We start from the raw sequence: 26,513 nt of genomic DNA, 5'->3' as shown, positions 1-26,513 counted from the left end.
TTCATTTCTTTTTCTGAAATTTTGTGCACTGGTTCTTTACATTGATTTTTTTTTTATCCTGCACCTGTGCTGTATTTGTTTATTGTCTCTAATAGGTTTTTGGTGGAGTCTTTAGGGTTTTCTCTATGAAGAATCATGTCATCTGCAAAAAGTGACAGTTTTACTTCTTCATTCCCAATTTGTATGTTTTTTATTTCTTTCTCTTGCCTGATTGCTCTGGCGAGGACTTCCAGTACTGTGTTGAATAACAGTGGTGAGAGGGGACATCCTTGTCTTGTTCCTGATGGTAGAGGAAAAGCTTTCAGTTTTTCACTGTTGAGTATGATATTAGCTGAGGGTTTGTGATGTGTGGCCTTATTTATTATGTTGAGGCCCTTTTTTTCTATCCCATTATGTGGAGCGTTTTAATCATAAAAGGATGGTGCATCTTGTCAAATGCACCTTTCCATCTATTGATATGATTTTTATCCTTTATTTTGGCTAATATGGTGTATCACATTGATTGATTTGTGTATGTTGAACCATCGTTAAGACCCTGAATGAACCCCACTTGATTGTCATGTATTATCTTTTCATTATATTCATTTTGCTTGTATTTTGTTAAGGATTTTTGTATCTATATCAGAGAGATTGGTCTGTAATTGTGTGCGTGTGTGTGTGTGTGTGTGTGTGTGTGTGTGTTGTTCTTACCAGGTTTGGGTATCAGGATAATGTTGGCCTCATAAAAGAGTTAGTAATTATTGCCTCTTTTCAATTTTTTGGAAGAGTTTGAAAGGATGGGTATTAAATCTTTGAATGTTTGGTAGAATTCATTAGTGAAGTCCTGGACTTTTACTTTTTGGGAGGTTTTTGATGACTATTTCAATTTCCTTACTGTTGATCAGTCTATTTAGCCTAGGAAGGTTATATATTTTTAAAAACTTGTCCATTTTTTCTAGGTTATCGAATTTGGTGGTATATAGTCTTTCATAGTATTCTTGTATAGTCCATTGTATTTCTGTGGTGTCCGTTATAACTTCTCTTTCATTCATGATTTGTCTATTTGAGTCTTTTCTCTCTTTTCCTTAGCCAGAGGTTTGTCAGTTTTATTAATCTTTTTTTTTTAATGATTTATATACTTTTTTTTTTTTTTAGACAGGACTTTATTGGGGGAACAGTGTGTACTTCCAGGACTTTTTTCCAAGTCAAGTTGTTGTCCTTTTCAGTCTTAGTTGTGGAGGGCACAGCTCAGCTCCAGGTCCAGTTGCCGTTGCTAGTTGCAGGCGGCGCAGCCCACCATCCCTTGCGGGAGTTGAACCAGCAACCTTGTGATTGAGAGGATGCGCTCCAACCAACTGAGCCATTCAGGAGGCAGCTCAACTCAAGGTGCCGTGTTCAATCTTAGTTGCAGGGAGCGGAGCCCACCATCCCTTGTGGGACTCGAGGAATCGAACTGGCAACCTTGTGGTTGAGAGCCCACTGACCCATGTGGGAATCGAACGAGCAGCCTTTGGAGTTAGGAGCATGGAGCTCTAACCGCCTGAGCCACCGGGCCGGCCCTGTAGTCTCAAATTTAAATCACATGTTTCCATGTCTTTAAGTTTATTTTTTGGAGATTTTTCGTTTTCTTTCTGAACTCCTTTGTTATCTTGGTTATTCATTGTGCTTGATGGATTATTTCTCTGCCTGGGCATTCGTGTAAATGAAAGCTGCCTTTTTAAAGAATTTTAGTTGACAAGTAGAGGTCTCGCTTTCATTTTCCAGTAAGTGGTGCTGAAGCATGGGTGTTTTTTTTCTTACCTGCACTCCTGGGACTTACAGGGTCTCCATGGGGCGGTGTTGCCTCGGTAGTGGGAAATCCTTGGTATTCCCCAAGAGGCAATTGTCCCCTTTACCACCAGGTTGCCTTGGTTTTGTCACCACACCCATGGTTTGGAAGGGGTGGGCTATGCGTCTCCTGTATGTTCCTGGCACTGCCATCCTGTTGCCAGAAGCCACAGGCAGGGTTTCTTTGTGTTGACTCAGCTGTTTCTATTAGGCTGTTCCACAGCGGCGTGGGTGAGCAGGAATTCCTGTGTGCAGCTCTTCATGGTTTTTAGCCACAATGAGTACAGACAATTTAGGCTGCAACATTTTTGTTTAGCCCTTTTGCGATCTGCAGAATGTGGATTTTGATGCCCAAAGGGCCACAGAGGCATGCAATGGGCAGATTCCCTATTTGTGATATCCTTCATTTGATGCTGGTAGGCATTGGAGCGCTGAGAAATTTTGGCACCATTTCTCTGCCCCTGACTCTTAGTCCAGCCTCAGTCCAGCCCCAATTGCTGTCTCCGCCCCTTTCCCTCCAGTCTCGTTTGCCCAATGGTGGCTGCACCCAGCCCTTCACTGCTGTCTTTTTTGCTGGAGCCATTGCAAGGGCGAGGCTGTGCCCAGCTTCTATCTCTGTCCTTCTCCCTCACCAGCCTGTCTCTGCTGTTCGCATGGATATGCCTCCCTTCCGATGTTCCTACGCCATGTTTCAGACGTGCCTGTTTGTGTGTTGAATACAGAATCCTTTATTGTCCAACTTGTTCTAACTTCAAGGGGAGAGACTTGGCGGTCCTCCCAAACTACCATAGTGCTGATGTCACTCCACTCTTTCAGTACTAGAGTAGAGCCATCTAAACAAGTTCGCTTCTGGGGAGACAGGTAATTAAGAGAGATACAAATAATCGTTACACCTAAACACAGTGAACAGGCCGGACTTACGGCAGTAATTCCCAGGAGGTTTCAAAGTACTGCATTAAGCTGTTGGTATTTTACTAAAATTAGCAAGTTTTATTCTGCAGACATCTCACAGTGGAGTGGGGCTTACAAAACTCACATGAGTTCGTAGGCATGCCCATTAGAAAGTATTTCATGTTCCTAATCTTTATTCTGAATACTGCCCAATGCAAGTTGAATCAGTCTTCTGTATTTAAATAATTCCTTCATAAAACCTTGTATTTCTTCTTTTATTGCTTATTAGATAGATGATGGGAAAAGCATACGGTATAAAGACCTCTATGCACTATTTGAGCAGATTCTGGAAAAGACCATGAGGCTTGAGCAACGTGATTGGAATGAGTCTCCAGTCAGAGTTTGGGTCAACACTTTTAAAGTGTTTTTAGATGAATATATGAACGAATTCAAGACTTTGGATTGTATACCCACAAAGGTAAATATGATATATTTTCATTTCTGAAAAGATTCAATTATGAACTCTTCTTAAGAGTCTGTTTGGGACATCTGGTATTTGAGAAAAAATTGCAGTGAACGTGTCAACTTAGCATTACTTGATATTTAACAAACCCCATTCTGTTTTATAAGTTATTCTCTAAACCTTCTGAAATTAATAAATTCTTCACTGAGGTCAAATATGTTGTGCCCTCAAGAGTATACCCTCAGCTTTGATGGAGATCAGTACTTGAATTTCCTTTTGTAAAACAGTGGTTAAAGATGTGATTCATTGTATCAGCCAGCTAGCGGTCTTTATGAGAGGACCAGCAAATTACATTTCTCCTTGAATCAGGTTTTAGGAAAATTTGTGTTTCTAGAAATCTATATAACAGTAATACCTTTATTTATTGAGTGCCAGAAATTATACTAGGTGTTTGATATTTAATTCAGCTTCAGTCCTGTTAAATAACTATTATGAAATCCGTAATACAGAAGAGCGATCAGGCTTAGACAAAGTTAGCAAAGTGTTTCTTTTCTCAGTAACCCAGCCAAAATAATTAGGTATCTAATTATTATGTATTAGTACTATTAATCCTTTTTGTTGATTATGTTTCATTTTATTTTGTTATTCTAGTTTATATGTGTTTATATTTACAAACTGTTTTAAGTAATTTTTGAAGTAGTCAGGTATGAATAAATCCTTGAAAGTTCTTTTATTCTGAAATGAGGGTAAGGTCTTTATGTTGTGCAGTAGAAGATTCTCACTAGGTTTATACTGCCTTTGTTTATAATTTTATAAAGGTTAGGCTTGGATTGTTCTAGACTATGGTTATCAGAAAATGTAATATGTAAAAGAGCTTTTCCATGTACCACATGATAGCGTTTTATATTTAGCTCTGAAATAAGAGAATTTTCTGGAGCCAAAATATGGAAAGTCCCATCTTTAAAATTAGTAATCATTTAGTTAATGATTAAAATCATCATTTATATTAATACGGTGTGGCTTCTGGACAGAACTGAGGTTTCAAAAGATAGTAATCTCTAAAGTAGCCTTCCATTCTGTTGCACTGTGTTTTTACCAAACTTCCAGATTTCTCACATTTGCTTACTAGTACTTCATGTTTCCTCTTGAAAAGTAAAGAGCTGCTTACTCTGTTACCTTTTGAGCAAAAATCTTAGCACTTGCGAAGAAGTAAGAAAGTATCTTGATCTTTGTTATATCACAATTTCTGTATTTCTTTCCCACCAGGTGCCAAAAACAGAAAGAAAGAAAAGAAGGAAAAAAGAAACTGATTTAGTAAGTCATAATCTTTTTTTATGTTATAAAAAAGTAATTTTTAGACCAGCAGTCTGAAGTATATACAATAGCTGTGCATAGAAATCTGTTTTACATCTGTCTAATATTCCTTGCTGGAGCATTGGGTTGTTTCTAGTCTTCTGCTGTTACAAACAATAATGGCACAATAAATAACCGTGTGTGTGTGTGTGTGTGTGTGTGTGTGTGTGTGTGTGTGTGTGTAAGAGAATGGAAGGGGATTTCTCAAATTGGAATTACTGAATCATGCGTAAAATGCATCTGTTATTTTGATAAATATTGCTTCATTTCCCTACAGGAATAATCTCATTTTTAAGTTCCAAAAATAATATATGCAAGTGGGTTGTTAAATTTAGATTTTTGCCAGCCTTATAGATAAGGAATATTTTATCTCCCTGTAGTTGTAATTTGTTTTTCTCTTATTATCAATGAGTTTATCTCTTATGCTTAAGTACCATTTGCATTTTTACCATAGTCTGTATGTTTATGTTTGTTGCCAATATTTTTATTGGGGTTTTGGTCTTTCTCAATTTCTAGGAGTTTCATGTATGAGGGAGTTTACCTTTTGTTTGGGATATAGGTTGCAAGTATGTTTTCCCAGTTGCCAGTTTTCTTTTGACCTGGCTGTGGGTGTTATTTGCTGTGTAGAAGAGTTTTACTTTTATGAAATTAGACTTACCACTCTTTTCCTTCATAGGTTCTGAATTTGGAGTCACAGTTAGACTTTCCCCCACCTAAAAATTAAAAAGAAATTCTCAATTTTTTTTTCTAACATTTTAATGGTCACATTTTTTACATTTAAATTCTGATCTTTATGGAGTTTATCCTGGTATATAGTGTGAGTTACGAATCTAATTTTACCTCCTACCAAATCCAACATCATTTATTTAAAAGTTCATCTTTACCCATCTACTTTGAGATGTTACTCTTTTTATAGTCTAAATTCCCCTTTATGCTTGGATCTTTTTTATGCTGTACCATTAGTTGATCTGAATATGCATGAGCCAATTTCACACTACGTTAATTATTGAGCTTTTATTCTGTGTAATAATTGGCAGGCCTAAGTCCTCCCTAATTACTTTTCTTTTTTAGAAATTTTCTGGCTATTCTTAACTTATTCTTCCATATGAACTTTGAATTTAATTGTCTAGTTTTAGGAGGGAAAAATCTATTAGTACTTTTTCTTAGGTTTCCTTGTATTTATAAATTAACATAACGCTGATATCTTTATGATTTTGAATCGTTTCATCTTTTCAAGTCTATTTTTGTTTCCTTCAAGAGGGTTTTAAAGTTTTTCACATATAGGTTTTTACTATTTCATTTTACATCTATTCCTGAGTATTTTACCTCAGCAGAGATAATCACTGTAGTTAATAATATAGTGTATATCCTTCTATCCCTTCTCTCTGCTTATATAAACTCTTTAATGTGGTGGTTCTCAAAGTGTGATCTGGAGGGGTTTCTGAGACATTTTGGGAGATTTTGCAAGATCAAAACTATTTTCATAATCGCAATAATAATAACATTATTTTTCTTCTTCAGTGAGTTGACACAAAAGCAATCATGGGTAAAACTGCTGACACCTTAGCACAAATCAAGGCAGTTGCTCCAAATGGGAATGGGACATATGCAATAGCTGCAAATGATAGTTGTCTCAAAAAAAATCACTTGTACAATTGAACTGTAAACTGACCTAGCCTTTTTAAAAATTGTGACAAAATCCCTATAACATAAAATTCACCATTTTGGCCATTTAAAGTATACAATTTAGTGCAGTTTAGTATATAGTCATGCACAGCATAAGGAAATTTCACTCAATCACTAACCATGTCTATAATATTATAGGTGGCCCTATAAAATTAAAATGGAGCTGAAAAATTCCTATCACCCAGTGACATCAGAGCTTTTAAAATGTCATAGCACAGCCCTTTAATGACATGTTTGTGGTGATGCTGGTGTAAACACACCTACTGTACTGCCAGTCGCAAAGAAGTACAGCACATACAGTTGTGTACAGTACAGAATACTTGAGAATGATAATAAATGACTGTTACTGGTTTCTACATTTAGGGTACTATACTCTTTATTGTTATTTTAAAGTATACTCTCTCTACTTGTACAAAAAAAAAGCTGTAAAGCAGTATGCCGTGCCTCCGCTTGTGTTCACCGCATCTCGTGATTTTATCATTTTCTCTTGTCTTGATTTAATCTTGTTGTTTTATAAATTCAGTGCAGCCTGAGTGTACAGGGTTTATAAAGTACACAGTGCAGTCATTCACTCCCCACTCACTCACTGACTCACCCAGAGCAACTTCCAGTCCTGCAGGCTCCACTCATGTAAGTGCCCTATCTGATGGACCATTTTTTATCTTTTATACCATATTTTTACTGTACCTTTTCTATGTTTACATATATTTAGACACATAAATACTGACCATTGTGTTACAATTGCCTACAGTATTCACCACAGTAACCGGCTGTACAGGCTTGTAGCCCAGGAGCACTAGGCTACACCACATAGCCGAGGTGTGTAGTGGGCTGGACCAGCTAGGTGTAAGTGCACTCTGATGTTCCCACAATGACGAAATCACCTAACAACACATTTCTTAGAACATCCCCGTCTTGTGCAGTGCATGACTGTATTTACTACATTGGGCAGCTGTCACAACTGTATATTAGGCTGGTGCAAAAGTAATTGCGGTTTTTGCAATTTAACCTTTTAAACCGCAATTACTTTTGCACCAATCTAATAATTCCAGAACATTTTCATCACTCCCAAAAGAATAAGCAATCACTCCTCATTCTCTCTTTCACTCAGTCCTGAAAACCACTAATCTACTTCCTGTTTCTATGGATTTGTGTATTATGGACATTAATACTGATAAAAACAAATCATACCATATTGGACTTTTATGTCCATCTTCTTTCACTTAGCATGTTTTCAAGATTCATCCATGTTGTAGAATGTACGGTACTTCATTCCTTTCTATAGCCAAATAGTATTCCATTGTATAGATATGCTACATTTTATTTATGCATTCCTCAGTTTATGGACTTCTGGGTTTTTCCACTTTTTAGCTATTATGAATAATGCTACTATGAACATTTGTATACAAGATTTTATGTCAACATGTTCCACATTTTTCATAGAAATCACTTTTACTTTATTAACAAGCTCTAGTTATAGACTTTCATATTTGGCAGATGTTTTCTGAAAATGAACAAAGTGACCCTCTCACTTCAAGGAAAACACCTGACAATATTTGTTGTCAGTGGTAAAGTTTGAGCTTTCAAGCAATAATTAGAATTGTGGAAAACTTGTATCTGCCACTGAGTGTGACAACTTTCCAGTAAAGAGTTTTCTGATGAGATTGGTGGTAATATGAAGGAATGTGACTTTTTGGTAGTGTATAATGAAACGTGTCAACATTTGGAAGAGCTTCACTCTTCCAAACTCAGTGCACCAGTGTTCTCCAGCTGACCAATGCATAATACTATAAAATCATGTATAGGTAAAATGTCCATTTAAAGTGCAGGATAGACCAAAAGGTTTTTTAAAAGAGCTTTATTAAGGTCAGTGTACTTACGATGTAACTTATCCCTTCTAAGTGTATAATTCAGTGATTTTCAGTAAATTTACACAGTTGTAACCATTATCTCAATCCAATTTTAGAACATTTACATCACTCCAAGAGAATTCTTTATGCCAGTTTGCAGTCATTGCTCTTTACCATTCCTACCCCCAAACAACTACGGATCTACTTTTTGGTTTAATATTTTTGCATTTTCTGGACATTTTATGTAAATGGAATCATACAATGGGTGGTCTTTTGCATATGGCTTCTTAGCGTAATGTTTTTGAGTTTTCATTCAAGCTGTATATATCAGTTGTTTGGTCTTTTTTAGTGCTGAAATACTGTTCCATTGTGTGGATATACCCCATTCTATTTACCCTTTTATTATTTGGTGGGTATTTGGCTTATTTCTGCTTTTTGGGTATAATCAATAACGCTGCTATAAACATTCGTGTGCAGGTTTTTGTGTGAACGTATGTTTTCAGTTTTCTTGGGTATAAACCTAAGAGTAGAATTTCTGCGTCATTTGGTAACTCTGTGTTTAACATTTTAAAAAACTGCCAGTTTTCCAAATGGCTGTACCCTTTTATAGTCCCACCTTCAATATCTGAGTGCTCCAGTCTCCACATCCTCAACAGCAGCTGTTATTGTCTTTTTATTATAGCCGTTATAGTGGATATCAAGCAATATCTCATCGTGGCTTTAGTGTGCATTTCCCTTACAACTAATGATGTTGAGCATTTTTTCATGTGCCTTTTGGCCATTTGTATGTCTTTGACGGACTGTCCATTCAATATTTTGCCCATTTTTAAGTTGAATTATCTTCTTATTGTTGAGTTCTAACAATTCTTCATATATTCTAGGTATGAGTCCTTTATTAGATACATGATTTGCAGATATTTCCCTGAGTCTGTGGCTTATCTTTTTATTTTCTTAATGGTACTTTGAAGTAAAATTGTAAATTTTAATGAAGCCCAGAAAAATGGATTTTAATGTCACAGAACATGAAGAGTTCATTGGTGTGGTTTTAGATTCCATATTTCAATTAACCTTTAAGTTACCATTTGTAGAGTTTTTATGTAGTTTCATTATCTAAAACGATGATAAATTATTGTTCCATTTATTTTTCTTAATTTCATATCTGTTTGAACCTGGATTTTCTTCATATATTTCAAACTAATCCGCACCCGTCAGCAGATTGAATGCAGAAGTGAATATGAGAATCCAGGTGTCTTTTATTAAGCCAGACATTAAAGACATCTACAGAAATGTAAAACAATACCTCTCTTGTCATTACATTTTTTGTTTTAAAGATATAGTTATTTTTCATAAAAATGTTACTTATATTAACACGTAATATGTTTAGTGTTGATTTTAAATAAATTGGATAAATATTTAATTTTTTTCAGTTTTAATTTCTAATATAGTAAATATCGATAGGTATAATGCATGTAAACAGAAGTTCTTTGAGGTCATCAATAATTTTCAAAAGTGTGAAAGGTTTTTGAGGTTAAAAATAAAAATTTGAGAACAGCTGCTTTTAATTTGACATGCTGATTGTCGCGTAAGACAGCTCTTCTGTGTTTGTAACAGTGCTTTCTGATTTTCATGTAAGTTGTTCTTGTTTCTCTACTAGACTGTTAGTTTTTTGAAAGCCGGGAACATGTATTTTACTTTCATTTTATTTCTTAGAAGATCATAATTTTCCTTCTGGAATAAGTCCTCAATAAAGACTTAACAAGGACTTAACAAGGACTTCCCACTGGCCTGCCTACCTTGTTGGGGCAGTATTTCCTGTGTTGGCTTTAACAGAAATAGCTGTATGTTTTCATTCAGGTGGAAGAGCACAACGGTCACATCTTTAAGGCCACTCAGTACAGCATCCCTACATACTGCGAGTACTGTTCTTCTTTGATATGGATAATGGACCGAGCCTCTGTGTGCAAATGTAAGTATAAGAGATCTTGGAGGAATTTTTTTAACCACTTGACATTTCTGTTTCCTAAGTTTTCTTCTATCTTCTTTAACATAAAGGAGAAATTCCCACTCCCTAATTCTTTAACCTCATCTCTCACTGTTCTCTCTTTCACCTACTCTCTGGAGCCAAACCAGATATTTTGGTGTTCTATGGTCACTGTACTTGCAGCTCACTCTATCTGAAATACTCTTCCCCCAGACGTTAGTAGGACTTACTATTTCAGTTAATTCATGTCTGTACTCAAATGTTACCTCTTAGAAACCTCTTTCCTTACTCTCTTACCTAAAAGGTCACCCTGTCCCACAATTCTCTGTCCCCTTACTCATCCTTCAAAATCATTATGGCATTTATCACCCCCCAGAATTATGTTAAGTATTCCATTTGTTTTCTTGTTTGTCAGTTTGTTCCACAAGGGTGTATGCTGTATAAGGTCAGGAAACTTACCTGTCTCTTCTGTATCACTAGTGCCTAGAACATTTCTGGCACATTGTAAATTTTAATAAATACTTGTTGTGTAGATGGACCTATATATTGATGGATTAATTAACAGATTCTTAGATTATAATAAAAAAGATACTTTTTCGTACTGTAATACTTTCATCAGAATATATAAATCCTAGAATGTAAGTAGAGACTTTTTTGTGGGTCAGCTTGGTTCTGGCTTATAGAGCACCTTTAGTTTCCATGCCTGTCATTCCACGCACCTACTCTGGTGCTTTCGGTAATTCTGTGAGGGTTTGTACACTAGAGGGCCAGAATTGAATGAATGAAATATCAGGAGGGACTGGGTCTAGTATGGCTACAAGAATAAAAGACATGGTCCCCACTATGGCTGGATATGTTCACTTGTTCTATGGTTCAAAAATTGTTTTCCTTTTGATTTATTATCAGTAGTTCAAAAAATTATACTGAGTGAAATAGGAAGTAGTTTGCCATGTACTGGACTGTTGAATTTTAGTTTTGATGCCTTTAGGTTTGGTATAATATTCTCTCTGATTTGAGATGAAAAATGTAAAGAATCTGCTTTTTTATGATTTGGGTGGGCTTGGTTTGATTTCTTAGTAGAATTACTAACTTTCTTTGTGATTATACTGGTGATTTCAATGACATGGCCTCCCCTTCTTGACCTTGACTTTGAAAACCCTGCAAGTTAGACTATAGAAGGTCAAGGACACTCAGGTGTTGACATGCAGGAGCCAGAGCGTGTATAGCAACATGACACAGGCTTCTTCTCAGTGTGCCTCTTCCCAGCTGCCACCTGCCGAGACACTCTGTCATCTCCTGCTCCAAGAAATGATTTCTGCTCTTTTCTTTATTCATCTTCCCAGTCACAACTGATATTCTTTATGTTCTGGTTCTTCAGAGCTCTATTTTGGGCCTTCTTATATAATAAATAAGGCCTTTCCTATATCTTAATATGCTACCCAATTTGTTGTTTTCGTAAGAGTATTTGGAAGTAATGTCTTCCTTACCCATTGGAATGATTCCTAATAGGTATTTCTGGCATTTTAGCAGATTGTACAGCAGATCCATGAGAGGAACATAAGCACTAATTTGCAAATCAAACCACAAAGATAAATATTCTGCTGAAATACGGCAGGGGCAGGGAGGAAGGACATGCAGTCTTGAAAGAATAAAGAAACTTTTATAGACATTAGTTAGAAATTTTAGGCATGTTTTCAACTTCATATTTCCAAATAGAATGGCTTAAATAAGTAAATTGAGTTAAAAAAAGAATGGGTTAAATTTTTTTCATTTTAATGCCATACAGTTATAGCAGTCAGCAGTCTCAGATTTAAAGAAAAAAATTATATTGAAAATCAACTTATAAACTTAAGTTCTTGTCATTGATGTACAGACTGCTAAAAGTTCTGCCTTTTTAACCTGTTTTTCAGTATGCAAGTATGCTTGCCATAAGAAGTGCTGTATGAAAACCACAGCCAAGTGCTCTAAAAAGGTAAGAAGTTACCACCTGTAAGTAATAATGAACAGATCTGTTGGTCTTTTGTGCTTCATGAAAGAAATCAAGGCCTCTCATAGTTTTATAGAGCAGTGGTTTTCAAACTTTTGACCACAGATCACAGTAAGAAATACATATTATGTCATGATCTAGCATATAGAGGGATGTGTATATATGACTGAATTGATTTTCCTGGAACTATATTTACCTTTACTAGATGGGAGCTACTAAACTGATATACAATCAAGCATTTATTAAAACACTACTTTTAAAGGTGTCCTACTTCATTAAACACTGAGTCTTCCTAGGAATTGTCTTGAAAGTGGTAGGCTACAATTAAAGATTTTAACATAAACAGCAAAATTCACCACATAGTTCTACTTGGAAACACAGACAGACATCTGAAAGAGACTGAATGTGTACTTTGGTACCATACATTTCAAGGAAGGAACCATTTTTAAATAATATCAGGCTTTCGTTGATGTATAATCACAATTTCTTACTTATTAGTCACATATAGACAGTTGTAACAATACTACGCATATCTGAACTATAATATAAATGTGTGCATGTTGTTTACAGCCCATGTATACAATTTGCATCTGTCTCAGTTTTTTTTTTTTAAGAACATATATATATATTTTTAATTTTTTTCATTGGGGAACAGTGTGTTTTTCCAGGACCCATCAGCTCCAAGTCAAGTCATTATTTTCACTCTAGTTGTGGAGGGCACAGCTCATTGGCCTATGTGGGAATCAAACCGGCAACGTTGGTGTTATGAGCACTGCACTCTAACCAACTGAGCCATCTGGCTGCCCTCACCTGTTTCAATTTAATAGACAAATTGTGACAAAGTACGAAGAGAAATTTGATTCAAGGCTTAAAATAAAATGAAGATGGGACATTTGCTTCCAGCTAAGATGGAGCTTGCAGCAAACTAATACCCATGCTGAGAACAACTACAAAAGTCTGCTGCCAAGCATCAGAGAGCTGCCCAGGCAAACTGGACTTTAGGTGCCCAGATCCTGGAGAAGAGAATTGTGGGGTGGCGAATCTATATCTGTGAGATGTTTTTCTCCTCATGGGAAGTTGGCAATTTTTGTTACAGGACAAGAAACCAAGATTCTGGGCAGAGGGACACATTTAAGAGTCAGAGAGGTCAGCAAAGTTTTTAGGAATCTCATAGGGCTGTAAAGACAAAAGTTGGAGTGTAGGGTTTCCAGGTTCTGGAGGACCATGATCCAGACATAGAGAATTGAGCCTAAAACCCAGAGATTGTCCCCTCAAGGCATTTTCTGAATTCCTTTATTTTTTCCCAGTTGGTGACATTGTTTAGTAAAATTATATAGGTTCAAGTGTACATGAATTCTTAAGCAGCACAGGGCAAAAGGCTAAGAAGCTAAACAGAAAAGCAGATTAGAGTTTCCTGCTGTTCACAGTGCTAAGGAGAAGAAAATTGGAATTTATGATCCACCTTCAAAAAGGGACCCTAGTCAATACTCTGGACTCTCAATGAGGCCTCTGAGGAGCTATTCCCTAGGAAAGGGGGTGAACCACTGATAGACTCAGCTTTGTAAAAATTGAAAGCAAGATTTAAGGGAGTCCGGGATTGGCTTATGATTATTTGTTCCTTATTCAGCTATCCACCAGAGTGTATAGGGTGAGTCCTCTCTAAAGAGAGATAACATCATCCAGAGCCTTTATAACTTCTTCATATATAATACCAGACTTTAAGAAATGAGATGAAGAAAAAGACAAATGTTTATAATATCAATAGACTTATAGATGAGCCAGTTACTAAATTGTCAGACATGTACTTTAAAATTTTTTAATTAATATGTTCAAATAATAGATTAAAAAATAGAAAATTTCTTCTCTGTCAGAAAATGGAAATGTATATGTATGTAGATAGATAGATGGAGAGAGAGAGTCAAATGGAAATTCTAAAAATAAAAAATGCAACTAAAATTATAAACTCAAAAGATGGTTTTAGCAGCATTATTGGTCATAAGAGAAGAGAAGATTGGTGAACTGAGAGATAAGTCAGTAGAACTGTCCAAGCGTGGAATGCAAAACGGATGGGGGAATACAGAATGAAACATGGAAGACATATGGGAAAGGATAAAAAGTTCTTAAATGTGTGTAATTGGAGTTCAGGAAGAAAGGGATAATGGCCAGCACATCAGGAAGATAAAAATTATAACTTCAGAAGAGTCTAATATAGTTTTAATAGCTGGCAGACAAAAATTCAGTAAGGATGCAAATGATACGAAAAATAAGATTAGAAAACTTGACCTAGTTGATAGGCATTGAACCACATCGCCTACAACTGCCTAACTACACAGTCTTTTCAAACACGCATAGAACATTTGACAAAATTAATCACGTGTTGGGCCGTAAAGCAAGTTCTTACAAGTGTCAAAAGATTGAAAATATTGGGAGTATTTGACCAGAGTAGAATTAAGCTATAAATCCACCTAAAGTTAACGAGACAGTTCTCAAATGTTTGGAAATTAAGCAACATACTTTGAAAAATATTTTTAATTAAGTGATAATGAAAGTATGACATAGCAAATATGTGGCTCTAGCTAAAGTGATTAGAAGAATATTTATAGCTTCAAATGCATATATATATTAGAAAGGATACAAGGATAGAAATTATCTAAATTTCCATCTTTAGAAGGTAGAGGAAAAAACAACGCTAGCATATAAAACCCATGGACAGTAAAAGGAAGATAATAGAAGTAAATGAAATCAAAAGAATTTATATAAGAGATAAAAATGTACAAAGCCAAATTTTAGCTCTTCGAGAAGCCTAAAACAATGAATAAACTATTAGCGAGTGGGAAAACATAAGAGCTTTTTAAAAACCCAGAAATTGTCATTATTCAAGAAGAAAAAATGCTCATATCACTGCAGATACTGCATACATTAAAAGAAAATGAAAAGCTATTATGAATACCTGATAGCAATAAATTTGACAATTTAGATTAATTGGGAAAATTCTCACAAAAATACACCTTAGCTAAACTAAATCAAGGAAAAATAGAAAATCTGGAGTCATATTTATTAAATTAGAATCTGTTTTTGAAAATCTTCCCACGAAGATCTCTCCAGGCCCAGATGGTTTTACCATTGAATACTTCTTAGCATTTAAAGAAAACGCTAATCGTTTACAGACTCTGCCAAGAAATGGCAAAAAAGTAAGTCCTTTGACTTTTTTCCCTCCAAATTGACTTACGAAGATAGTGAAACCTTGAAGTCAAACATGAAAAGGATATTACAATAAAGGAACATTGCAGGTTAGTCTATATCATGAGCATAGATGTAAAAGTCTTAAAATATTAGCACATTAAATCTGTGCTAATGATAAAAATGAAAAAAAAAACAACACCTCATAATAAAGTTGGTTTTTATTCCGTAAATGCAAAGTTGGTTTATCATTCAAAAATCAATGTAAGTTATCACATTGAACAAATAAAGAAAAAAAAAGTGTGATTATCTCAATAAATACAGGAAAAGTATTAAAATTCAAAACCCTTTCATTATTCAAACAAAAAATAACTGACCACAGAGGGGAAGAAGATATTTGTAATTCATATATCTAGCTTGGATCTACAATATATAAAAAGCATTTACAAATCAGTAAGAAAGATGGTCAACTCTGTAAAAATAAACCACATGATTTAAGCAGCACTTCACAAAAGAGAATTTCCAAATGACCAATAAACATGAAAAGGTGCCCAACTTCACTAATCATCAGCGAAATACAAATTGAAAACATAGTGAGATATGTGCCCACTAGAATGGCTAAACTGGAAAACATCCTAGCAAGGATTAGAGCAACTGGAACTTTCATTCATTACTGGTAGGGAGTGTAATTGGTTTAACTACTCTTGGAATTATTTGACAGTATTTGTCAGTTCTGAACAGAAGCATTCTCGTCGCTCAGCAGTACCACTTCAAGATCTATACTCAACGGATATACATAGATATTTGTGCCAAAAGACAAATAAAAGAACTTTTTATCAGCACTATTTGAAATAGCTCCAAATTGGAAGGAGCCTAAATGCCCGTCAGCAGTCAAATAAATAAATTGTGGTGTATTTGTGTAATGGAATACTATATAGCAATGAGATTAAACTATTGGTAGTCACAAACATAATGTTGAACGAAAGAAGCCAGAAACAAAAGGGTTCATACTGTATTATTCCATTTAAATAAAGTTTAAAATAGATGAAACTAACTTATGGTATGTAGATTACATAATACCATTACTACAGTGTTCAAAAACAGATAAAACTAATGCATAGTGATAGAAGTATAGATCCTGGTTATTTGTGAAGAGTGAAACTCATAGAGGCTGGGAGGGCCTGGAGGGGAATTTTATACTGTTGGTTATATTCTGTTTCTTGGTTTGGGTTCTGGTAACAAGTATTTACTTCGTCAAAGTCTTTCCACTTAGGATCTGTACACCCTTCTTTATGTATGTCATACTTTAATAAAATTTTATTTAAAATACAAAAGGAAGTTGATTTGGAGGGAGAATAATTATAAACACATTATTTTTACACAGAAAACTCAGCTAAATTTTTTCAGTTGAAAAGATTGAAATAAATTTTTCCTTTAATTTCAAGAAATAGAATTTTTTAGTATGTTTGCTATAGTTGGTTTAAAATCAAACTGTTTTTAAAGGTTTAGTTTCCTACCCTCAAGTATTTTATTTTTCTGCTTTCTCAAGTCTTAACTATTAATATTCCTAATGCCTATCACCTTTAGATAGATTATACATATGCATGTATCATAGTAATAGTAAGAAAGTTGGCTAAAGTTTATTTTGTTTTAATCATTGCATCAAGCATTATTTTATTTCTTTAACAATTTATTGAGCATTTGCCATGTACCAGATACTATGCTATGTATGTTCATCTGTAACTTATACTGTACAATAAGCCTCTGAGATAGAAAGGTGATATTCCTGTTACAAATATGAAATAACCTAATTCATATAGTGATGATGCAAAATTTTAACTTGCGTCCTCTAAATGTTCCAAGATTGTCTTTTCTGTTCCACCTCAGACCTAGAAAAGCTTTTCAGACATGTTGCCTTATATTAATTTAAGCTAATTTAACATGCTTCCAAGTAGACATGCAATTACTTTCCTTAAGAATTAAGTGCTGGTGTACAGAATATATGTAGATGCATGATGAATAATAATGCACACTTATGTCTTCCCCTACTTAAAATCTCTGGTGGCTTTCCTTAGCTGTCAGGACAAGACCCAAATTCTGTAACTTAGTACCCAAAGCCCTTTATAATCTCTCAGCCTAGCTTTTTCTCATTTTCAGTTCAGCCATATCAGATTATTGTTAGTTTGTCCAATTTTGTAGTTCTTTTCTTTCTGTGCCTAAAAGTTTCTTTTCTTGCCTCCTTTACTTATGTACCCTTTGCTTTCCAACAGTTAGGTTAAGCACCATGCCTTCTCAACGTCATTAGTGGTTACTCAGCCCAGTTTTTCTGGATCTAGCTGTTTCACCTCTGTAGTTTCATAATACCTACTAAATCTGTTATTACTGTTTTACTTACCTCCACACACTAACACTGCTTGTCTTAGCATTAGTCTTAAGGTAAGCACTAGCTCTTTGATTTTGTTTCCCTGTTACCTAGTACATAAATGACAAATGTATTAACATAAGACTGGAAAGAGAAATTAGGATCAATTCAAGTAATATCTTGAAGGTTAGACTCAGGAATGTTTGCACCTTTTTTCGATATATACTAATTAGCCACCGAAGGGTTTTGAGGATAATAAAGTAGATTTTATATACTATATAATACGTTAAAAATAGAAAAAATGGATGTGGGAAATTCATCAAGAAACTGTGAGAATAGGCAGTTGGGCAGTGACAGGTTTGAACTAGGGTGACGGCACTGAGAACAGAAAAGGAAAAATGGAGTGTACTGTTTGACCAAAAGAACTCGGGCCTGATTGGCTGCAGACTGAAGGAGAGAGTGGGGTGCAGTGTCGGGTTAGGCAAGGAGAATGGTCCTAAGAGATGGAAAGGACAAAAAAGAGATTTATAAAAAAGGTTTTCATCTCAGATAATACCTGGCATTTTTCTTTTCTGTGAATGAATTCAAATAACTGAAGGATAAGCCATTCTTTTGCAGTCGCATAAACTATAGTTAGGAAAGCCTGATATCAGATACACTATTGAAGTAAATAAAAAAGAGCTAGAACACGAATCTTGGGCTACTCTGTATGTGCCTCTGCCTTCAGCTGTGACATCAGTGTGCAGTTAACTTCTCTAAAGTTTACATAAACACCGAAGTAGTCTCATGTGTTGGAAATGACTGGTAACTCTACTTCCTATCAAATTGGTACATTTTCTAATGATACCTGATGAATGAATGTTTAGCAGACAAAGTCTATCCTCCTTCTCCCTTGCACAAATCCCACTTGTACATGAAGAGATTTTTAACAGGCAGGAAAACAGCAGCCTGTTGCCACTGCCTCCATTCTCCACCCATTATTTCGGGGGATATTCCTGGTGGGAGAGGATGGAAGCTAATGTCTCACTCACTTATACTCTTCAGCATTAACCATAATTCCCTTCCCCCCAACTCTCATAACTATGCTCCTAAAACTTCAGGGAAATAAAAAGTAATTCCTCTTAAAGAATTGGTTAAACATGTTTAAAGATGTTTGAATGTATTTGGAAACAATTATCTTCCATTTAGTATGATCCAGAGTTATCATCTCGACAATTTGGGGTTGAATTGTCCCGTTTGACCAGTGAAGACCGAACTGTTCCTTTAGTGGTGGAGAAGCTCATAAATTACATTGAAATGCACGGCCTGTACACAGAAGGCATTTACCGAAAGTCTGGTTCAACTAATAAAATCAAGGAGCTTCGACAAGGTCTAGATACAGGTAAGATAGTGCCCTCCTAATCAAGACCAAATACTTGTACTGAAATCGATCATTTTGTGCTCTTAAAGTTCTCATTACATGGTGATCCTTTCCTTGCAGCCCGAAGAATGCAGTCTTTTCTGTGGTGCTCGTGTTTTTGTGCCTTTCTAAAGAGACTTTGTTTTGCTGTGGTCAATTCAGCAAACATACATTGAGTATGCCATTTGTACAAGGCATTATATTAGGTACTTCAGGCAGATCTCATTTAATCTTTTTAAGAATCTAATAAGATCATGTTACTGTAATTTGCAAAGAAAAAAATTTAGGCTCAGGAAAATAAAATAACGAGCTATCGATGCTTGTGCAGGGCACTGTGCTAATGCTTCTATATCGATCTTCACAACAATCCTATGAATTAGGGATTAGTATCCCTGTTTACTGATAAAGAAACTGAGGTTTACAGAGGGCCTTGCCTAGAGACTCATGACCAATAAGTGCCCAAGCTGGGCTTTCACCCCAGGTCTTTTGAATGCCTGATCTGAACTATTGCTCCATTATTCTGACGCCCAGTGGTCTCTGTCCAGTGCACCTTCTTGCCTTCCAACTTGATGATGTAGTATTTAAACAGGTAATTAGTGAGTTGCTCCTGTATCTGTATAGAGTTCTAGCCACAGTCCTGGAATGCATCCAGTGTTTTGACTTTGGTTTCATGCTCAGCTTCTACTCTTTTCCACTGTTGGGAAGGGATAGATCTTTTTGAATCACACTGACCTACTAAGCTCATCTTCTCATAGCCAAGAACCTACCCACATGCTTTTCCTTTCTAGTTTTTTTTTTTTTTTTTTTTTTTTTTAATGAACAAATCAGTGAAAAATGAATCAGTATGGAAATAAGAACAGAAAATGCCTGGTAAAATTCCAGCACAGGTTCTGCCTCCCAGAGACTCAGCCTACTCCAGCTTAAAGGCAATTGCTAACGTGTCTGCTGTACCTTGAGTCAGCACAAGTGAAAAGTCCTCTATCCTCTATCCTTCCAGTCATCTCATCTGTGTAACCTTAGGGAGCTTATGCATAAAACAGTAAAGGTGTCTCCTTACATTTCCTAAGCTCATTTATTTCGGTTCTTTTCTCTCTAACAATGACTTAAAATCAGCCTTACTTTTAGAAAATGTCCTCTGGGCCTTTTTTCCATTTGTCATCTAAAGCGTTGTTACTCAAAGTGGAATTCACAGACTAATCCACAGCAGGATAAGTACAGAAAGTGAGAGCAAGCATTAGCACTTTAACAGTGATCTTTAACTCTTGAACACATGTGGTCTTTTATTTTACACATCAGTCAGTCTGGTCCACAACAGATTTGGAAAACAAACAAACAAAATCTATTCTTTGACCACAGTTAGAAGCACTGTTCCAAAACATTAGGGTTACCATGTTTCCCCGAAAATAAGACCTAGCCGGACAATCAGTTCTAATGTGTATTTTAGAGCAAAAATTAATATAAGACCGGGTCTTATATTAACACTATATTACACTGTATAAGACCCGGTCTGATTTTACTATAAGAGCAAAGTAGTAAAATAAGACCGGGTCTTACATTAATTTTTGCTCCAAAAGACGCATTAGAACTGATGGTTCGGCGAGGTCTTATTTTCAGGGAAACACAGTAGATTATACCAGGTAAAAATTCGTCTGATTAGGAACATGAAGCCCTCCCTTGGTGATGGTAGTTGGTACAGTGAATTATGTGAATCTCTGCGTGTTTTGTCTCTGTGGTCTGACCCTTGTCTGTAAGTAGATGCTGAGAACGTAAACCTGGATGACTATAACATACACGTCATTGCAAGTGTTTTCAAACAATGGCTTCGTGATTTGCCCAATCCACTCATGACCTTTGAACTCTACGAGGAATTTCTTCGAGCGATGGGTAAGCACAGGCTTCCTGGGTCTGAGGGAAGGCCTACCCTTGGAAAAGGAATGCCATCTTCACTATGAATTATTTAGCCATCCTCTAGTGGTTTAGTCCATAGAGAGCCAAAGCAAGCTTTTGACAGTCAATATAAAAGTGCCAGTGTGTTTTCACCTATTCAAATGTTGACTGTTTAGAGACTCATTAAAATATCAGTGTCCTAAAAGTTTCCTGAGTAAGTCACTTAGTTGCTTCTCACAAACAGATTGAAAGACTAGGGTTACAAACAAAAGATTATAAATAGGAAATTTAAGGGTTGGCTTTTGTTCATTTAAATTGTGAATCTGGGGAAGAACTCTGTGTAAAGCTGGCTGTTTTGTGCCAGGCCTAACAGAGTATGGAATTTAGTTTTTCAGTGCTACGAATGTGTAGACTATGGATGAAGACCTGCCTAGAAGTGTTTGGGCCCTGAGACAGAGTTTTCAAAGTCCCATAAGACTGATTTATAAACTAGATGGCAATTGATTTATTTTAGTGGGAATCAGTCTGCCACAAAATGCCTGAAAAACTAGGGCGTCCTTTTCCCTGACTGTAATCAGGATTACTAGGACACAGATGAAAACTCAGGAGACTGCTTAGTGAATAGAACGCAAGCACTGGGAGACTGGTGGTCACTAAGTGTCTCTCACAGCTCCAACGGCCTCCCCTGAAATTCCAGAGCACTAGACCCAGGCTCCCTGCTACGTACCAGGAGGAAGTCGTAGCACAGAAGAGGGGATATTGAGTCTCCTTTGCTGCCCTTACTGTTTGTAGGTCTTCAGGAGAGGAAAGAGACAATCCGTGGTGTGTACTCTGTGATTGACCAGCTCTCCCGAACTCATCTCAATACGCTGGAACGCCTCATCTTCCATCTGGTCAGGTAACTTCAAAAAGCAAGATAGTGAATGTTTAAGTTTCTCTTGGATTCTTTTAAATAAATGAACAGCTCCTCCATTTCGAAAACTGACAGATTTCTTTCTTCCTGTTTATAAAGTCAGTGGCTCAAATGGTAGTTACCATTTCCTTTGAGAAGAAATCAGCTGAGTCATACCTCATGGCAGGTGCTTGTTTGTCCTATGTGAGCCAAGTAACAACTTCAGCCTCATGGTGGCACTGTGTAGCCTAACCTGTTACCTAACTCCTGAACTAGGATGTTTGTATCTGTTGACATAACTTAACTCATGGGAGGTGGGTTCAGATGTTGCTCAGGAATTGACTAATCAAAGAGACTTCAAGAATAGCCTCTCTTCCCTGAGTGTAAATATCACCAGTAGTTGGAAAGAAATCCATCTTTCTTTTTGGATAAATATGACTATTTGAAAGTGTCAAGTCTCTACTCTGCATTCTTCAGACATGTTCATCTAGTTATGGGGACTTTGAGCCATGGGTCACAGATTCCCCTTGATAAGTATCAAGGGGGTCTACATTGCTTCAGGGAAGGGACAGAGTGAAAGGATGTTTTCCAGAGGCAAAGGAACAGCCCTGGGGAAAGCCTACAGGGCCCCCCTACAACCCATATGAATGAATATGCTTCGGTACAGTGTGGTTTTTGTCTTCTTTCTTTCTCCTATCTCTTCCACCTACCCCTACCACCTTCCCTTTTTATCCTTGTTTCACTTGGGGTCTTTTTGTTCCTTAGGATTGCTCTGCAAGAAGACACTAATCGGATGTCGGCTAATGCTTTGGCCATTGTGTTTGCTCCCTGCATTCTCCGCTGCCCTGACACCACTGACCCACTGCAAAGCGTGCAGGACATCAGTAAGACTACCACGTAAGGCCAGGTTCCCCACCTCTATAGGGCCGCAGAGACTTGTGAGGCAGTGCAGTTACTTATCCAGATCCCAACCATAGTTAAAGCTTTCATAAGTTCAGGTTATTTTAAGAAGATTGCTGGACATCTTGGGTTTTCTTAAGCTGAAGGTAGAAAACTTCCTTTAGATTCTCTTCAACCGAGCATCATTTGTTTTGAAGAGTCTTATTTTTAAAATGAGCTTTTCTTTAGGAATGCCTATGGTTTCTAAATGTATTTTAAAATTCCATTTTACAAAATTTTGTACACCTTGTATCTAGTCTAACTGTGGTTTCATGGTTCTGAATTCCTTTGTTCTTAGTACTTCAATATTCCTATATATCACCTTGACCTTTCTTTGTGGGCCTCTGCTTTCCTTCTTGAGTGGTGATTCTTAACCTTGACTGCAAGGAACTTTGAAAAAAATACTGGTGTCTGTGTCCTATTCCCAGACAGTCTAGTCTCTTGTATTGTTCTGGGGTGTGTACTGGGCACTGGGACTTATGGCCACTCCTGAGATGGTTCTGAAGTGCAGCCATAGCTGTGAGCCACATGCTAAACCCTGCCTCTGAGCTCGCACAATAAGGGATGTGATTTTTCTTTCATTTTCCATCTACCACACTTAGCTGAAAAACAGTCTTTGGTGCTACCCTTTATTTGATATACTTCAGCTCTTAACAGTTTTCTTTCTTTCCTCCTGTTTCAGCTGTGTAGAGCTGATTGTTGTGGAACAAATGAATAAATACAAGGCTCGTCTCAAAGACATCAGTAGCTTGGAATTTGCTGAGAATAAGGCCAAGACCAGACTGTCACTGATTCGCAGATCAATGGTAAGACGCACGGCCGGGAACCACGGGAGAACGGGAGCCTTCCTGGGCTTGTACGTGTGCAGCTATGATGGAGGGAGACTGTTCTCAGAATCTTTGTCACATGGATCAAGTGGAAAAAAAATCACCAAATCTCAGGGTAGTAATGGATGCCTCATGTTTGATCTTTTAGCTCTCTTTAGTTGTATGTACAGAATATATATGCAGTTAAATGTGTAGAATTTTAAAAGTCAGGTATTTGGATAAAATGTTGGGGTTTAATAATCTGCCCTGTTTTCTTTTCCTGTCCTTTCTATGGAAACTTATCGTATCCTAACTTTTTTCTCTATTTCCTTTCACTATGCTTAATTATGTCACTTTTGGTGGTCCTGCCAATACTCCTGGGATGTAGAGAACTTAATTATAAGAATATGATTTATAAGGAAATGGAATTCTATGAGTCTACTATTATCAAATAAAAGTTCTTTAAGGGTCTATTGTTAGGTTTTGGAAAAAACCTTGCAAAAATGATCATTTATTTCCTCCTCTTGCCCACTTTTCTGTTTGATACTTTCCTTTGTAACCAGTGACCTATATATAGATCATTCTCGTTCTCACTGGACCAATGATCAGTAGGATCTGGGTGACTGAAAAACTGCTGCATCGAAGTTTAATTATTGCCCATTTGCTTCCCATCCCCTCAATTGTAAAATAAAGGTGTAGTGATGAACACCCACTCACACCCCAGTAAATCTCTAAAGAGAAGCAGCTTCCCCATCTCAGTGTTAAAGTAACTCCGCTCTTCCTTTACTGTTTAAACTGACCGGCACAGAACAAGGGCTCAACAAATGCCTGTTGATTAAATTAGAAGGGTCTTTTTCTGAAAACAAACATAGACTTTTCCCAGGCAGTAAAGGTATTAAATAAAGTGCATCATAGAACACTATCTAGATCTTTTCCCCAGGAAACAAAAACCCCATTTAAAAGTGAAACCCTTGGTGTAGGATGGATTTTCAGGAGCTCGGTTCTGGAGGCCCAATTTAGCAGGGTCCATCCAGGGAGGCAGGGAAGGACCTTTACCGCAAAGCTGCTGGCCGTGTTTTTTTTGTTGTTGTTTTTTTTGCTGATGTGCAGAGTCCATTGAAAGATGAAGCCTTCTCTTTTAATGGGGCGATGACGTATACATTCTAACCTCTGCTTTCCTTTTCATGTCCTTCCTAATCCAGAAACCCGTACTAATTGCAGTTAGATTTATGAGCATTACCCGCAGTTCAGTCTCGGTATGTATTAACATTGCAATGTGTCACGGCCACTTCACGTTAGTGTGTCTCATCTATCTGGGAGTTGTCCTGCTCTGTCTCTCATTCATGCCTGTCCACCCTCCATGTGCAGCCCAGGTCAGGTCCCACTTCCAAACCAGCCTTCCCTTGCTTTTCTCTTACTCTTTCTTTATAAGTTTCATTTCCCTTCCTCCGTTTCGTGCCATTGAACAATCTCCATTTACAACATTGTTTTTTTTCTCTCTGTCAGATGAGCTTCTTTGTAGTTTCTTCTTAGGTTGGATTATTAAAAGGCGATCATTGAAAGCACTGAGTCATCAAGTTAATATCTGCATCTTGAGCTTTTTTCTCATCAATCTCCTCTACTTTATTCCTTGAAATACCTATCGCTACTTCCAACATCCTCCATTATTAGTCATGCTTATTTGTCCATTCATATCTGTGACTTTGATGGTGTCTTCCTAGATGTGAAAACATGGCTCCAGTCCGCTTAGCATTTTTCAGACAGACCAACAGTAATAGTAAGCAAATTGATGGACTGGTTCCAGACTTAAATATCACAATATAGTAGAGCTCATACAAGAATTTCATAGATTATACAAAGAAGGAATAGAGAGTTAGAAAGCTAAGAACACCGATATACATGAAAACTATTTTCAGAGACTGTCTGACTACGGGTAACTAGTTCATGGAGGATCTCAACTTGCTGGCATATAAATACACTCAGTTTTACTTTTTATCTAGTAACTGTCTTCCAACTCTACCAGGCCAAACTCCCCTTTCCTACTGGATATCAACTACCTTAATAGCATCTTGTCACTATTCCATGATATTTAAATGCTCTAGTCTCATTCCAGTATTTAAGACTTAGTTCTCTTCATTCATATTATAACTTCAATTTCAGGCTTGATGTAGTACTCTTGTCACTTTCTTCCAGGACAGATTGGACCTTAATCTGGAGCTGAAAACTTTGGGGTGGGTGAGAAGGACTTTTTTTGTCACACACTTTTCCCCTCCCTGTTTCTTGTGCTTTTTCTTCCCCTGGTGTTAAAACTGGCAGGAGTGATAGGAGAGGTAGAATTTTGGAAGATATCCCAGTGTGAGGTGGCAGTCCTCTTTCTTTGTTGTTCAACACTACTATTCAAGCTCATTGTCAACAGGCTAAATGCAGATGACTGGTAGCTCCAGTTTACCCTGTTGAACAGTGAGCTCAATCCTGTCCCATTTCCTCAGCATTGGCATTCCCTTGCAAGATTTGGTCACATCTTCTGGCTAAACCTGACTGATGGTGTTCACACCTTGTGACTCTGATACGTATTTTTATTATTTTTTTGCAAGACTTTGTCCAGTCAGATCTACCTCCCATGGCCATTGGGGAAAAGGTTACGTTTTTCATACCTCTTGGGAATCAAGAATTCAAGGTGGGGGTGATAGTCTTGCTTACCTTCCTACCTGACACTTCCTCACCACACTTTCTCCTCATTTTTCTTTCCCCTTGTGCATGTAACAGAGGGCAAATCAGTACGTCTTTTGCCTATGTAGATAATCAAACAAGAAATGAAATACCAGTCTGCCTTTCTTATAGATGACCTCAAACTTTTTTTTTATTAGTTTCAGATGTACAAAACAATGTAACAGTTGGACATTTACATCGCTCACAAAGTGACAGCCCCCCCCCCAATCTGCCACCCCTCCGACATCATGCACAGCCGCTACAGTTCCACTGACCCTATTCCTTGCTCTTCACTCCACATTCCGTGCCGATAGATAGATAG

The 26,513-nt window shown here is 36.9% G+C and overlaps 1 protein-coding gene across 11 annotated transcripts in view; it reads left to right on the top strand.

Annotated features, from left to right (window-relative positions):
- The window catches only part of MYO9A (myosin IXA), a 251,933-nt gene that overhangs the window by 200,046 nt on the left and 25,374 nt on the right, over positions 1-26,513 (top strand). For 7 of the 11 annotated variants that reach the window (XM_033109669.1, XM_033109670.1, XM_033109666.1 and 4 more), the window contains 10 exons: positions 2,987-3,175; positions 4,427-4,474; positions 9,904-10,015; positions 11,941-12,002; positions 18,748-18,940; positions 20,714-20,842; positions 21,638-21,743; positions 22,503-22,634; positions 23,359-23,482; positions 24,685-24,738. In XM_033109669.1, the coding sequence (XP_032965560.1) occupies positions 2,987-3,175; positions 4,427-4,474; positions 9,904-10,015; positions 11,941-12,002; positions 18,748-18,940; positions 20,714-20,842; positions 21,638-21,743; positions 22,503-22,634; positions 23,359-23,482; positions 24,685-24,738 (1,149 nt within the window). The remainder of the gene's footprint in view (positions 1-2,986; positions 3,176-4,426; positions 4,475-9,903; positions 10,016-11,940; positions 12,003-18,747; positions 18,941-20,713; positions 20,843-21,637; positions 21,744-22,502; positions 22,635-23,358; positions 23,483-24,684; positions 24,739-26,513) is intronic. The other 4 variants (XM_033109671.1, XM_033109668.1, XM_033109667.1 and 1 more) reach the window with 1 other exon arrangement.

The sequence above is a fragment of the Rhinolophus ferrumequinum genome, chromosome 6 (assembly GCF_004115265.2).
Source record: "Rhinolophus ferrumequinum isolate MPI-CBG mRhiFer1 chromosome 6, mRhiFer1_v1.p, whole genome shotgun sequence".
NCBI lineage: Eukaryota > Metazoa > Chordata > Mammalia > Chiroptera > Rhinolophidae > Rhinolophus > Rhinolophus ferrumequinum.
Note: the sequence above shows the minus strand (reverse complement) of the source record. Positions and strands in the feature narration are given on the sequence as shown.